At 49.8% G+C, this 15,244-nt stretch overlaps 1 protein-coding gene across 1 annotated transcript in view; it reads right to left on the reverse strand.

Annotated features, from left to right (window-relative positions):
* LOC125962638 (tetrapeptide repeat homeobox protein 2-like) overlaps window positions 1–15,244 on the reverse strand; it is a 26,781-nt gene continuing 11,537 nt past the window's right edge. The window contains exons 3-5 of the mRNA XM_049702762.1: window positions 11,089–11,157; window positions 1,047–1,216; window positions 1–516 (exon numbers count right to left, since the gene is read on the reverse strand). Coding sequence (XP_049558719.1) covers window positions 1–516; window positions 1,047–1,216; window positions 11,089–11,157 — 755 coding nt within the window. The remainder of the gene's footprint in view (window positions 517–1,046; window positions 1,217–11,088; window positions 11,158–15,244) is intronic.

Consider the following 15,244-nt stretch of genomic DNA (forward strand, 5'->3'; position numbering starts at 1 on the left):
CTATAAGTTCAGTAACCGCTTGGGGTCTAAGTCGTTCTCATCCACAGACTCATCTCTCTTTCGGGACCCAGACATCAAGGGAGAGGGGGATCCGGGGGAGGGGTCTTGGGGTGAGAATACCACTGTAAAATCTGGAATTGGAAAAGGATCTGGGCCAAAGTTGGGGGCGTAGGGGTCCAGAGGCCAGACTGGGGCCGGGGCCGGGGCTGAAGCAGCCTGGACGGGCGCCTGGGCGCCTTGTGCCGGGGCCCACATGGCCCGGCCGTGGCTGGAGATGCTGGCCTCTGGCGCTGGGAGCATCCCCGCGGGGCTGCGCGCAGGCGGGCTGCGGAATCCCGGGCCGTCTGGGAATGCGGGGCCGGCAACTGCGGCGGCAGCGGCAATGACAGGGGCAGGCGCGGGCCCGGGGGCGCAGGGGATCCCGGGGTCCATGGGAGCATCGCGGGCCCTCTGGCTTCGGGCCTTGGCCAGTCGCTCCAGCCGCGAGCGTTGGGCCCGGCGGTTCTTGAACCACATCTGGGGAGACAGGGGACCGGGAGGAGGCGTAAGAGGCGAGAGGCTGCGTGCACTCGCCTCTGCCCCGGGTATGAGGCTGCCCCGCCCGGGTGATAAGCCGGCCTCCCCTCTCCCTCGGCCCTCCAGACCCAATTTGTTGCCCCTGGTGTTCAGGAGGCCGCCGGGGAGGGGTGCAGAGGGCAGGAGGGCCTGGGGGCCAGGAAGGGGTCTGCCCGAGAGGTCCGCGGGTTCAGAGGTCCTGAGGTCTGCGCACGGGGAGACCACGGGGGGCGTCAGTCCCGGCCGGATGCGCTTGGAGGGCTTGTATGGCACAGGGTTGAGGCGGACTCGGGGTCCAGCCCTGGGTCCGCACCCGGGAGACCCCTTGCTTGCTGCGTGACCCAGGGCAGCACCGGACCGCTTTGGCCTTGCTGATCCCCTCCTGCAGAGCGAAGAGGGCGGAAAGGTGGCCCAGGGGCAGGGCACTGGATAGGCGGCGAGGTGGGAGCGCGTCTGGCGGGGGGCGGGGCCTGGTGGGGGGCGCGTCAGACCTGCAGTTTGTGCTCCTCTAGGCTGAGCCTGGTCGCCAGGCGCAGGCGGTCCTGGTAGCCGGGGTACGCATTCTTCTGGAAGTATTCCTTGAGCACGTCCAGTTGCTCTTTGGTGTACACCGTGCGCTCCTGCCGCTTCCTCTTTGGGGGTCCTGAGCTCCGTGTGGGGCCTGGCCAAGGGGGAAGCAGGGTCACATGAGCCCCAGCAACAGCCCCCAGCCCGCCTGGCACCCTCTGCCTACCTGCGCCAGGCCCTTGGGAGCAGCCGGGGGGCTCAGGCCTGAGGGCGGCAGGCAGTGCGTGGAGAAGCCTGCGGCATCGGGACCAGATGTTCTTGGTCAGACTCAAGCTCTCCGTACTTCAGCCCCAGCCCCTGTACCTCTCTGGGCCTCAGTGAACACAGCTTTGAAATGGGCCTGATCACAGCTCCTGGAGTACTCCAGGTCCCCCAGCCTGGGAAGGCACGCAGGACAGGCTCCTTAGCGCTCCCCCTCTCCCATCCAAGGGCTGGAGCCACCCTGACGTTTACAGGGGACCACTGCGTGCCAGGCTGTCTGCTCATCTCACCCCAGTAATGTAATTCCATTCCCCAGACTCCGCTAAGCCCTCCCCACAGCACAGCGCAAGAAGCGCTCTCAGACAGCTGGGCCCTTCTCTGGATGCCCAGGAGGCCTCCCAGCCTTGGCCCTAGGACACCCCTTGCACAACCCCACCGCCGGCCCAGAGCCCTCCTGGTGGCCCAGACTCACCCATGAGAGACTTGGGTTCTCGCTTCCTCCTCACTGCTGCTCTGCTGTCTGCATCTGAGGCTCTGCTCACAGGGCCTGGGGCTTACATCCCAGCTTTATGCTGTGCCCACCTGGGCACACCCTAAGGGTCCTGGAACCCACCCTGTCTTGCCCCACCCTCAGACTCACTCCTTTGCAGGAGATGCAATCATTGATTAATCCTTTTTGTATTGAGCCAGCAGCTACTCGCTGGGCCTTTCCTGGGAGCTGCTAATAGCCCTGTGTGTTAAGACAGCCTGGGTCCTGCCCTTTTCCCTTCTGGGATGAATGAAGGGTCCGGTTTGCCTGTGTGACTCAGGATCTTGGGTCTCAGGAGCCCAGCTTTCTGCCTCTCCCGGCCGCATAGACCTGGGACTAAACATCAGACTGAACTCCTGGGTCGTGCCAGGGTCTCCTGGGGTCAGGGGGGGACACAGCTTAATATGCTCATCCCCAGGGAACTTTTATTATCATCAGTGGGAGATGACAATTAAACAAGTGATCAGAGGCTCTGGGTAAAAAAAAAAAAAAAAAAAAAACAAGTGATCAAGTACAACCTGAAACAAAGCAGAGAGAACTCGTTATTTGATTTACGTCACTCTCTGTTGCTCGCGCGGGCGTCCTGCCATTTACTCTGCTCCTTTTTGGCAACATTCAGCCATAATTGTACATCTTTTCTGCTTTTTGGGCAGCTGGGAACACATTGGTCACCAGGACAGTCGACGGTTCTGCTGTCGACAGGGGAGAATCTAGTAATGTCCTTGATCTGTAAGATGTGACTCGAGGCCACCTTCTCCCTACTTTTTATTTATTTATTTATTTTTGCGGTACGCGGGTCTCTCACTGTTGTGGCCTCTCCCGTTGCGGAGCACAGGCTCCGGACGCGCAGGCTCAGCGGCCATGGCTCACGGGCCCAGCCGTTCCACGGCATGTGGGATCTTCCCGGACCGGGGCACGAACCCGTGTCCCCTGCATCGGCAGGTGGACTCCCAACCACTGCGCCACCAGAGAAGCCCCTCCCTACTTTTTAAAGGAGAGTAAATGGAACATCGTGATGTTTAGATGGGCAAAGATTGAGAATAGGCTCCATGCCAGGAACTGGTAACCGAGGGGCTGGGGAATCTGGCTGTCTCACGCTTTGGGAGTGTAGGCTGGTGTCAGAGACATTTCGTGATAGCTGCCAATACCCTCAGCCAAAGACCATCAGGGAGAACCTGGTGGGGCATCTGTTCTGTCCAGACACCTGAGTGGGTGACTCCATCCTCTTTTGGCAGGACCTTCATGGGGTCAGGGGTCAGGGAGTCAAGGGAGAGCACAGCTGACAAGGCTCGCAGTTCATGGTGCTGGAAATACGTGGGAGATCAAATTCAAAGTCAAATAAAATATTTAGATGTTGTTACTATAGGTCAAGTTCATTGTTTTTAACTGCTACTTAGTGTTAGATATAGTAATAATCCATCAGCTCTTCCCTATCAGGCCTCATAAATCTGCTGGGAAAGCAGGAGTGACCAGAAAAGAAAGGTCCCTGCCCTCAAAGATTTTGCAGTGTGGTAGTTTATTTGGCCAATAAAAGCATAACTAGATGGACAAACTCACTGATACTATTTTAGGAAAATGTATAAATACGGAAATGTTCATGGCAGCGCTAGTCACAGGAAGCAAAAGGTGGAAATTAAACAGAAATGTCCATCTATTGATGGAGGGATAAACAAAATGTCATTTATGCATACCATGGAGTATCTTTTAACCATGAAATGGAATAAAATACTGATCCACACTACAATGTGGATGAACCTTGAACCCATTAGGCCAATAGAAAGAAGCCAGGTACAAAAGGCCACACTCTGTATGGTTCCATTTATAGGCAAAGTCCAGCATAGACAAAGCCATAGAGACCGAAGGTGGATTCGCGGTTTCCAGGAACTCGGGAGAGAGGAAAATTGGGACCAACTGGTGACGGGTATGGGGTTTCTATCTGGGGTTATGAAAAAGTTCCAAAATGGATTACGGGGATGGATGCAGAGCTCTGTGAATGCACTAAGGAGCACTGAATTGTATACTTTTAAATGAGTGAATTTTGTTATGTGAATACCTATCATAAAAATATAGAAACGAATGCAACGCTCATTTTATTGCCTACTGGATGGATCAAGATGGGTTGGGACGCAGGATGGGGAATGTGTCTTTCTCTCACTGCTGATGGAATGAAGGTTGGTAAAAGATTTTTGGAGATTTTGGAAACTGAATTGGTGAGACTGAATAGGAGCGAATGAACGTAGTACCCTTTGGTTTTTGTCAAGAAGAGATTTGGGCTGGGAGGATTCTTGACCACTGTGGGCATCCACGAATATATTGATACTTTCTTGAGCTACCAATCAGCTGAGTTAATGGGATCAATCTGTGTCCTTGAATAAGAGAAAGAATAAATAATTCTTGGTAACTTCAGACTGTGGAATGCTAATTAACAATTAAAAGGACTGAGGGGTATTTAGTAACAATTGATGATTGTTGAATTGATGATTTGATGATTTTCAGTGATGAAAATCAATTTCAATTGATTTTCAATCAATTTTCAATTGATTTCAATCAATGTTCAATTGATGAATTGATGATTTTCAGTGATTTTGCCAAAATAAATGTGTCCAGACAGAGTTCTTGTTAGGTTTTTTTTTTTTCTCCCGAATCTCCTAGAATGAGAAAAACTCAAAGTTGATGACTAATGGTGTGTGATTGGATGAGTGTGCAGTTTTTGACATGGAGTAATGTCTCAGACACACTGTTCATTTCTGAGAATGTATACAGTCAATAAGCACGTATTATACACACACACACACACACACACACACACACACACACCCCACAACATATATCCATAATATATCTGCATTGACAACAGCAACAAAACACCCAGTAAAAATTAATTACCCAGGGGCTGTGGAGAATGATGTATGTTCATTTTCTCTTTCCTACTGCTTAACTATTATTATTTTTTCATTTGCAAGCAGGAAAACAAGGCCAGTTTCTGTCTCTGGATGCCGCCTGGGGCCACGTGGTTGCCTTGCCTTCTGTTCTGACCTCATTCATCCCAGGGCTGGATGGAAACCCAGAGGGCAGAGCCCACCCAGGGACAGCTGGGGGAGCAGGGGCTCCTGAGTGTTCCTCCTTGGGTTTCCCAGACTGCCGTCCCATTCCCAGATTCAGATGGATGGGGAGGGTCGCCTACGGCCCAGAATCCCCTTGGGCAAAAGAGACAGAGATGGGAAAGGAGTCGGTAAAAATATGTGCTAAGAGGAGGAAAAAAGTAGTTCTTTTATTTTTGATTCAATCAGAACAGAAACAGTGGCTCTCTCCCCATCCATCAATTCCTTGATCTCCTCTGCAGCCGCTTCCCGGGCAAGCCCTGCATCTGGTCCTCCCCGTTTGGTTGATCTATCTCTGCCTCCTGCCTGGGAGATGCCCACAGACGGCGGGACCTCTCCCGCTCTCTGCAACCAGAGGCATCACTAAAGGAGCAAGCTGGGCTTTGAAGACGATGCTGGGGAGATGGAGAGAAGATGGGGGAGGGGGATTTGATCTCTGCCTTTTAGAACCTCCTGGCCTGTCTTTCCATCATTGGGGCTCTTCTCTAGGTCTCTAGACATTGCTCTCTGCCTCTTCTTTCATTCTTGAAATATAGTTTCTTTGCAGATTCCCTATTTGCCAATTTGCCTACTCGGTAAAATTTCTTTGTAACACCCAAAGGAAGACTCCTTTTCTCGTTATTTGCAGACGTGTGCAGAGCTGTGAAAAATTTGAGGGGCCAACCTCGTGTGTGCTCGCAGCCGACCTGGAACACAGGGACACGCTGCCTTGTTGTTTCAACCCTTATACTAGAAACAGGTGCCCTTTTCGAGGTCTATGTGGGGCCGCATTTTGGAGGTATTTTTGTGCTTTGAAAATTGTAAGATTTTATAATATTAATATCGTTTTAACCATTCATAAGTATACAATTCAGTGGCAGTCACTACATTCACGATATTGTGTAACCATCACCACTCTCTATACCTAAAACCTTTTCATCATCCCCAACAGAAACTCTGTACCCCTTAAACACAACCTCCCTTTCCACCCTCCCCCCAGCCCCTGGTAACCTTTGCACTATTTTGTGTCTCTACGAACTTGACCACTCTAATGAACTCCTATAAGTGGAATCGGACAGTATTTTTTCCTTCTGTGTCTGGCTCATTTCACTAAGCAGAAGGTCTTCAAGGTTCTGCCACGTTGTAGTGTGTGTCGGAACTTTATTCCTTTTTATGGCTGGAGAATATTCCATTATGTATGTATAGACCACATTTTGTTTCTCCATTCATCTGTTGATGGACACTTGAGTTGTTTCCATCTCCTGGCTATTGTGAACAGTGCTTGAACAAATATTGGTTCAAGTCCCTGCTTTCAATTCTTTGGGATATATACCTAGGAGTGGAATTGCTGGGTCGTGTGCTTTTTTTTTTTTTTTCCTTCTGCGGTGCGCCCACTGCTGTGGCCTCCCCCATTGCAGAGCACAGGCTCAGCGGCCATGGCTCACAGGCCCAGCCGCTCCGCGGCATGTGGGATCTTCCCGGACCGGAGCACGAACCTGCGTCCCCTGCATCGGCCACTGCGCCACCCGGGAAGCCCGTCGTGTGCTATTTTTGTGCTTTTTTTGTGCTTTTCGTTGGCGATTTCACTGTTTAAAATGCCCCTAAGCATAGTACTGAAGCGCTGTCTTCTGTTCCTTCCCAGAAGGCAGTGATGTGTCTTACAGAGAAAATATGTGTTCGAGATAAGCTTCCTTCAGGCACGAATTACAGTGCTGCTGGCCACATGTTCAACATGAAAGAATAAATGATATATGGTAAATATAGTGTCTTTAAACAGAAACGCACATAAAACAAGGTGACCTATTGATTGGTTGATGAAAAGGCAACTAGGGGCTCCCAGAAACATAGGAACAGAAACGAATTCGAGAATTCCATGTTTGAAGTATCTTTATAGAACGTAGCTGCTCAAAGAACCGCAGCAAAAGATGTCACAAGTGAACTCAGAGCTTGGAAAGGAGGGACCCCTCGGGGCGTAACAAGCTCTGGGGTCTAATCTGGTGGGGGAGGAGTTGCGAAAATTCCCAGCAAAGTGCCAAGTGCCCGGGAAGAGTTGAACCTAACAGTGACTCCCTGACCAGACAGCTTTCTGCCTCCACAAGTTCCTCTTGATGTCTCATCCCTGCCCTATTCAGAAGGTTCTGGAAAGAACATGGTATGTGGCATCTGTGAATTCCTGAGGCTCTCTGCAGACGGGGAGCCTGAAGACGGGGAGGTAGGGAGGTGAAGTTGGGGGGGAATGGGGATAGGGCTTGGGGGCGCTCCTGAGGGCAGCCCAAAGGCTGCCAACATCTGTCCCATAAAAACACACATGCCAACAATGAATAATTCTAGAGGAGGAAACAGTGTCCCTAAAGAGAGGAGAGATGGTCTGAAGCCGCAGGCAGAAGTGTCGGGCTCTTCGGTAACCACAGGGTGACAGCCAAAGGTGGGAAAACTCCCAGCATGAGGAGTAAGACATCTCGGCTCCCAGGTGCCCTCCCTGCCCCTCGGCGCCCCGCTTCCGTCCCCCCCCCCCAGCCTCGCCTCTTCCTAGGGGTCTCAGTGTGTGAGAAGCCTCACACCTCCTCGTCGTGGGGTTTCACTAAGCAGGAGTTTTCATTCTGTCCCGACGGTCTGTCCCTTCCCCTCCCCCACAGTCCGTCACATGACTGTCCCCCTCCCAAATCTGATCTAATTCTCTCCCTGCTCTGCTGAGGCCGGCCTGGCCTAAGAGGATTGGATCATTTGCTAAATGGGACCATGACAGGGTCAGAGGACCGGCTGTGTGGAGACCCAGGGGCCAGGGCGGCCGCAGGAGGGCGTCAGAGGAGACGAGGGGAGGGAGGACCAGAGAGCAGGGGTAGCGGGGGCGGGGGGGGGGGGGCAGAGGGCGCATGCGCACTCCCTGGCTGTTAAGGAAACATTTAAAAGGTAAGGAGGGTTCCAACGTAGTTGATTTCAAAAAGTGTATCCCGAGCCTGTATCCTGATTTCCTACCCACTCTCCCCTCTCTGTCCCTTTGGGAGTAACGGGGAGTTCTGGAGGCAGGGAAAGGGGTTACATGTGTGGGAGTCTGGGGGTGTCTGACCACGGCTCTGAGAGATGACCTGAGGTTCCTGGCCAGGGAATGTTCTGGAACGGTCTGACCTGCCAGCAATCTTCTGCAGAGCCCCGAGGTCTAGCTCATCTTTGGAGTGTTCAAGGAAAGCATTCGTTTTTTTTAAAAAGTACAGTATTTAAAATATATTTTGGGACTTCCCTGGCAATGCAGGGGAGACAGGTTCGAGCCCTGGTCCAGGAAGATCCCACATACCCTGGAGCAACTAAGCCCGTGCGCCACAACTACTGAGCCTGCGCCCTGGAGCCCGAGAGCCAAAACTACTGAGCCCACATGCCACAGTTACTGAAGTCCGGACGCCTAGAGCCTGTGCCCCTCAACAAAAAGAAGCCACCGCAATGAGAAGCCGTGCACTGCAACAAAGAGTAGCCCTCGCTCGCCGCAACTAGAGAAAGCCCGCACACAGCAACAAAGACCCAACGCAGCCAAAAAATAAATAAATAAATTTTAAAAATTAAAAAATACATTTTTAATAAATTTAAAAATATTTTTCAAATGCCTCCGTTTTAACTTTGAATATAGTAAATAGCGATTGATATAACCAATCTCCACCAGGCTCCCTGGGTCCTCGGTAACTTTCAAAGGCTGGAGAGGCCCTGGGCTGTGTCTGTACGTCCCAGTGAAAGTCCCGTTAAGACTCTGAATTGCATGTAGCAGGGCTGTCGAGGACATTGGTTTCAATGGGCAAAGAAGCCATGGCCCAAATATCGTTTCTTTTCACCACTGTGTGTCTCTGCGCAAGGCGTGTGTTTCTGTGTGTCTCCTTTGCATCTCAGTTTTCCTCCTCTGAAGACCTGAGCTGATAATCCTTATCGCTGAAGCTGACAGTTTGTCCAGTATACACACCAGTATGGAGGTTCTAGCTGTTCTACCCAAATAAAGTCCTGAGTTTGGTCAATATCCCCTCCCCAAAATAGGGGAGCAATCCTCCCTATTTGACTGGGTTCAGGGGTTCTCAGAATATGGGACTTTCAGTGCTAAATTGGGACAGTCCCAAGAAAACTGGGTTGGTTGGAGACCTTATCCCTATGTCCCTCTGGAGCCCCTGTGTGTCCTTATGGTCCATTCACTACAGGGTTAATATCATTATGGCCTGGTCCAGCACCACAGGCTCTGCCATCGCTATTGGGCCCAAAGAATATTTTGTAAGTATAGACATACACATATACCTGCATACACCATATATCTGCATACACAGATATAAATGCAAATATATTAATGTAATATATATAATATGTCATATGATCTATAATATAATTATGATATATATAACATTACACACATATATGTCTGTTTATCTATCTAACACATGGTATTGTCAGCCTTCCATTTTAGGCATTCTGGTGCGGCATAGAGGCATCACTGTGAGGTCTTAATTTCCATTTCCCTGATGATTGATGAAACTGCATCCTGTATTGTGAGTTGATGGACAATTTACTATCCTCACTTTTAAAAATTTTATTTATTTTTGGCTGCATTGGGTCTTCGTTGCTGCACGCGGGCTTTCTCTGGTTGCAGTGAGCAAGGGCTACTCATTGCGGCAGCTTTTCTTGTTGTAGAGCACAGGCTCTAGGCGCTCGGGCTTCAGTAATTGTGGCACGTGGGCTCAGTAGTTGTGGCTCGTGGGCTCTAGAGCGCAGGCTCAGTAGTTGTGGCGCACGGGCTTAGTTGCTCCGCAGCATGTGGGAATCTTCCCGGATCAGGGATCGAACCCATGTCCCCTGCATTGGCAGGCGGATTCTCAAACACTGCGCCACCAGGGAAGCCCTATCCTCACTTTTGAAATGTCTGTTTAAGTCTTCTGCAACCTGGGTGAATTTCAAGGCAATGGTGTTTCCTAATCCCAAATGGTGGAGCCAGGGAAATCACCATCCGTGCCCTGGGGACAAACCAGTGGGGTTGATGCCCTGGGGTTCAGGAGCTGTGAGGTCCAGGCTCCCACCTGAGCAGGTGCCCGGACAGGTGAGGCCTGAAGGCTCACATCCACTTTGTGGGTGGTCCTGGAGATAATCTACAGTTGGAGAAAGCAAGCCTTGGGGGAGGAAGGTGGCTGCCCCAGGTCAGGCAGGATGTTCTCCATCCATAAGGACCCACCAGTTGGAATCCCAGACACGGCATCCAGGCCCTAGGGAATAATATCTCAGGGAACAATAATCCAGTGACAACTTCCCACGAGGTAGGTCTTATTGTCATCTCCACTCCACGGAGGAGGAAACTGAGGCTCGGAGAAGCAGAGTCCCAGGTCCCATCACACACATAAGTGACAGAGCCACGGCTGAGCCAGCACCGGCCCCCCAAGCCTGAACCCTCCTGACCGCGAAGCTACACGGCCTCTTAAGATGCTCCCCACAGCCCCACGGATGTCAGATGTCCACTTCTCAGCCGAGAGAGGTTCTGTCAATTCCCAAGGACACACGGGGGTGAGTGGCACAGCCCAGAATAGCACCCAGCTATCTTGGGTCCCAGAGCCCTGCCCTTGACTCCTCAAATCTACCCGGAATCCCCCCAGATAGGATGAGGCCAGTCCCCTCCCCTGCACTCACTGCAGCCCAGGCCTGTGACATGGGCTTCTCTTGGCTCATCTGACTGGATTATGGTGGTAACTTGTTATTGTCCCCACTTTACAGATGAGGAGACCGAGGTCCAGAGAGGTTATGTGAATGGCCCAAGGCCACACAGTGAGTAAAGGGTGGGCTTCACATCAGCCCTTAGCAAGACTCCCCCGACTTGGCTGGTTCACGCTGTCTCTGCAGGCCTGGGTGGCTCCCGTGTCCATCGGGGACAAGGAGCTGGGATGGACGCCCTCACTTCCTAACATGGGAGGTGGGGGAAACCTGGATTCATGGGCTAGTTAGAACCCAAAGTAATCAGCTCAGCGATAATGTGATCCCTGAAGCATCCGGCATCCCAAACTCACTCCCTTCTTCTGCCATCATGAGTCCCTGGTCCTTTTGGTGAAACCACACCACAGCTTCCCTGTGTGCGTGTCTACCTGCCTCTGCCCCTCTGCCATTCATTCCGCCACTAATCCATCCCATCCAAATTTCTTGAGCATTTACTATGCATCTGGGACTGTCCCAGGCACTGGGAATACAGCTGAGAACAAGGTGAATATGATCCCAGCCCTCCTGGAGCCCACGTTCCCATGAGAGGGGCAGACAAGCGACAAGGCAGTGATAAGAATTTTACAGAAAATAAAATTGCGTGAATGTGTTAGGCAGCTAAGGGGGTGCAGGTGTGAGGAGCCCTCAGTCTTGCGGTAGAGCTGAGACTGAAACTCATCAATGACCTGATGCAAGGGTCCTCCAGCATCTCACACTACCTGGGGCCACCCCCGCAGTCTAACCCCATTCCCTCCTGCTGCAATCATGGGCCCTTGACAAACACCAAGATTCTTTCTCTTTTGTACCTTTCCGTCTTGGTCATTCCGTCGTTGAACAAATGAATATTTATTCCGTCTTTGTACCTCTCCTCTATCTCACTATATCTCTCAGTCCTTTTATCTCCCTCAGTGTCCCTGTCTTTCTCTTGCTGTCCACCCGCAGCTGCTCTGGGACCCTGTCTTGTGGGCCATGATGGGCTCCTTCCTTGTGCTTGGCTAGTTTTGGGGACAGAAAGAAGCCAGGGCGACAGAAGGGGAGCGAGTGGTTAGAAGTCAGATCACAGAGAGCTGGGCAGAGGGTGGATTGTCTTCTAATTGTGGGAGGAGTTAATGCTCCGTTCCTGAGCAGAGAACTGATGAAGATTGAGGCTATGGCGGCGGGGAAGAGAAGCTTCTGCCATCCTCCTGGTCTAGGCTGCACGCAGTCAAGGTGGTGAGGAAAAAGTTAGATTGGAGATGATATCTTCCTCCAATACCTTTAAAAAAAAATAAAGGCATCATTTACATACATTAAAATGCACATATTTTAAGTGATGAGCTTGGTGGATTTTGACAAACGCTTACCCTTCTCAGACCTATCAGGATGCAGGACATTTGCACCACCCCCAAATTCCCTCATGCCACTTTGCAGTCAATGCTCCTTCTGCACTCCAGGCAACTTGCTTCTTCTGATTTCTTTTTTTAATTGAGATCTAATTCATATACCATAAAATTCACCACCGAAAGTGTACAACTCAGTGGTGTTTATATAGTATAGTCACAAGATTGTGCAACCGTCACCGCTATCTAATTCCAGAGCATTTTCATCACCCCAAAAAGAAATCCTGTCTGTATCCACTAAGCAGTCAAACCCCATTATCTATCCACGACCAACCCCTGCCCCAGTCCCTGGCAATGATTTTCTGATTTAAAAAAATGTGTTTTGTTCTGGAACTTTGGAATGATACAGTTCAATGGGTGTTTTCCAACACTACCAAGCAATTAACACAATCCTGACACTACCTACCTGGAGACAGCATCAGATCCCACAGGCTAAGTCTCAGGCTCACAAGACTGTCCCCCTCATCCCCTTTAGGCACCAATCTCAAGTCCACATTGTCCCCTGTGCTCCTGACCTACCAGCCATAAATCGGACGTTCCCATGATCCCCTCGTTGGGTTTCATTAATTTGCTAGGGAGGGCCCACAGAACTCAGGAAAACATTTACTCACTAGATTATTTTATTATAAAAGGATTTTAACAGCCAGATGAAGAGATACAGATGACGAGATCCAAAAGGCTCCCAAACACAGGAGCTTCTGTACCGGTGGAGTTTGGGATGTACCACTGTCTCAGCACATAGATGTGTCCCTAGTTCACCAACCTCGAAGCTCTTAGAATCCCATCCTCTGGGGTTTTTATGGAGGTTTCATTACGTTGACATGATTGATGAAGTCCTTGGTCCTTGGCATTTAAACTCAATCTCTAGCTCCTTTCACATCCTAGGAGGGGGTAGGTGGGTGGGGAGCGTTAGAGAGGAGGAGGGGACTGCAAGTTTAATCCTCTAATCCCATGATTGGTTCCCCTGGCAATCAGCCCATCCTTAAGTCACCTAGGGCTTTCTGAAGGTTGCCTCATTATCATAACAAAAGACACCTTTAGCTTTCTCATCACAGGAACTAAAGGTTTTAGGAGCTCTGTGCGAGGAATGGTACCAAGACCAAAGATATATTTCTTATTATAAGTCACAATATTACATGCCGTATGCACTCTTTGTGTCTGGCTTCTTTGACTCAGCAAAAGGTTTTGGGAATCATCCATGATGTTGTACATGTAGTAGGATGTTCCTTTCTCATTGCTGAGTAGTATTCCATTTTATGACTATGTCACACTCTGTTCTTTTTTTTTTGCGGTACGTGAGGCTCTCACTGCTGTGGCCTCTCCCTCTGCCGCGCTCTGGACGCGCAGGCTCAGCGGCCATGGCTCACGGGCCCAGCCGCGGATGGGATATTCCCAGACCGGGGCACGAACCGGTGTCCCCTGCATCAGCAGGCGGACCCTCAACCACTGCGCCACCAGGGAAGCCCCACACTCTGTTCTTTTACAGCTCAGTAGACATTTGAGTTGTTTCCCATCTGGGAGTAGTATGAAAAAAAAAGCTGCTATGGGGCTTCCCTGGTGGCGCGGTGGTTGAGAGTCCGCCTGCCGATGCCGGGGACACGGGTTCGTGCCCCGGTCTGGGAGGATCCCACGTGCCGCCGAGCGGCTGTGCCCGTGAGCCATGGCCGCTGAGTCTGCGCGTCCGGAGCCTGTGCTCCGCAATGGGAGAGGCCACAATGGTGAGAGGCCCGCATACCACAAAAAAAAAAAAAAAAAAAAAAGCTGCTATGAACGTTTCTGTACAGGTCTTTTGGTGGACATAGGTTTTCATTTCTCTTGGATAAATATCTAGAAGTGGATCAACTTATAAGGTTAAAATAGTTCATCTTTATAGAAAATAGCCAAGCAGTTCTTCAGTGTGACTTCACCAACCTACTCCCACCAAAAAGTGTGAGAGTTCCAGTTGCTCCACAACCTCACCAACATTTGTGATGATCCTTTTCACGGTAACCATTTTGTTGGTCATATGTAATATCTCATTGTGGTTTTAATTTTTCTTTCCCTAATGACAAATAATGTTGAATATCTTTTTGTGCCCTTATTGGCCATTTGTATAACTTTTGTGAAGTGTCTCTTCCAGCTATTTTATGATTGAGTTGAAAGAGTCTTTCTTATGTATTCTGGATATAAGGTCTTCGCTAGCTATACATTTTTTAAAAAATAAATTTATTTATATCATTTATTTATTTTTGGCTGTGTTGGGGCTTCGTTGCTTTGCGTGGGCTTTCTCTAGTTGCGGCGAGCAGGGGCTACAGGGGCTACTCTTTGTTGCGGTGTGCGGGCTTCACATTGCGGTGGCTTCTCTTGTTGCGGAGCACAGGCTCTAGGTGCGCGGGCTTCAGCAGTTGTGGCATGAGGGCTCAGTAGTTGTGGCTCACAGGCTCTAGACGCAGGCTCAGTAGTTGTGGCGCATGGGCTTAGTTGCTCCGTGGCATGTGGGATCTTCCCGGCCCAGGGCTCGAACCCATGTCCCCTTCATTGGCAGGTAGATTCTTAACCACTGCGCCACCAGGGGAGCCCCCCAGCTATATGTTTTGCAAATAGTTTCTAACAGACCGTGGCTAGGATTTTCTTTAACTTGATGTTGTTTGAAGGGTAGAATTTTCCCATTTTGATTAAGTCTAATTTATCAATTTTCTATTTCATGGTTATTGCTTTCTCTGTTCCATCTATCTTTGCCTACTCCCCCAGGTCAAGAAAATATTTCTCTTTTTTTATAGGTGTTTTATACTTCTGCTTTTCATATTTAAGACTGTGATCTCAAATTAATTTTTGTGTATTGTATGAAGGAGAGATTGAGGTTCTTCTTTTTTTTTTTTTAAATGTGGATATCCAATTGTTCAAGCACAATTTATTGAAAAGAATTCCCTGTTGACTTGCTTTGGAACATTTGTCAAAAATCAATTGACCAAATACTCTCTGACTTCAGACTATACTCTACAGCTACAGTCACCATACTGTATGATACTGGGACAAAAACAGACACATAAATCAATGGAACAGAATAGAGATCCCAGAAATAAACCCATGCACTTACGGTCAATTAATCTATGACAAAGGAGGCAAGAATATACAATGCAGAAAAGACAGGCTCTTCAATAAGTGGTGCTGGGAAAACTGGACAGCCACATGTATAAGAATGAAATTAGAACATTTTCTCACACTATATACAAAAATAAACTCAAAATGGATTA

Source organism: Orcinus orca, chromosome 20 (assembly GCF_937001465.1).
Source record: "Orcinus orca chromosome 20, mOrcOrc1.1, whole genome shotgun sequence".
NCBI lineage: Eukaryota > Metazoa > Chordata > Mammalia > Artiodactyla > Delphinidae > Orcinus > Orcinus orca.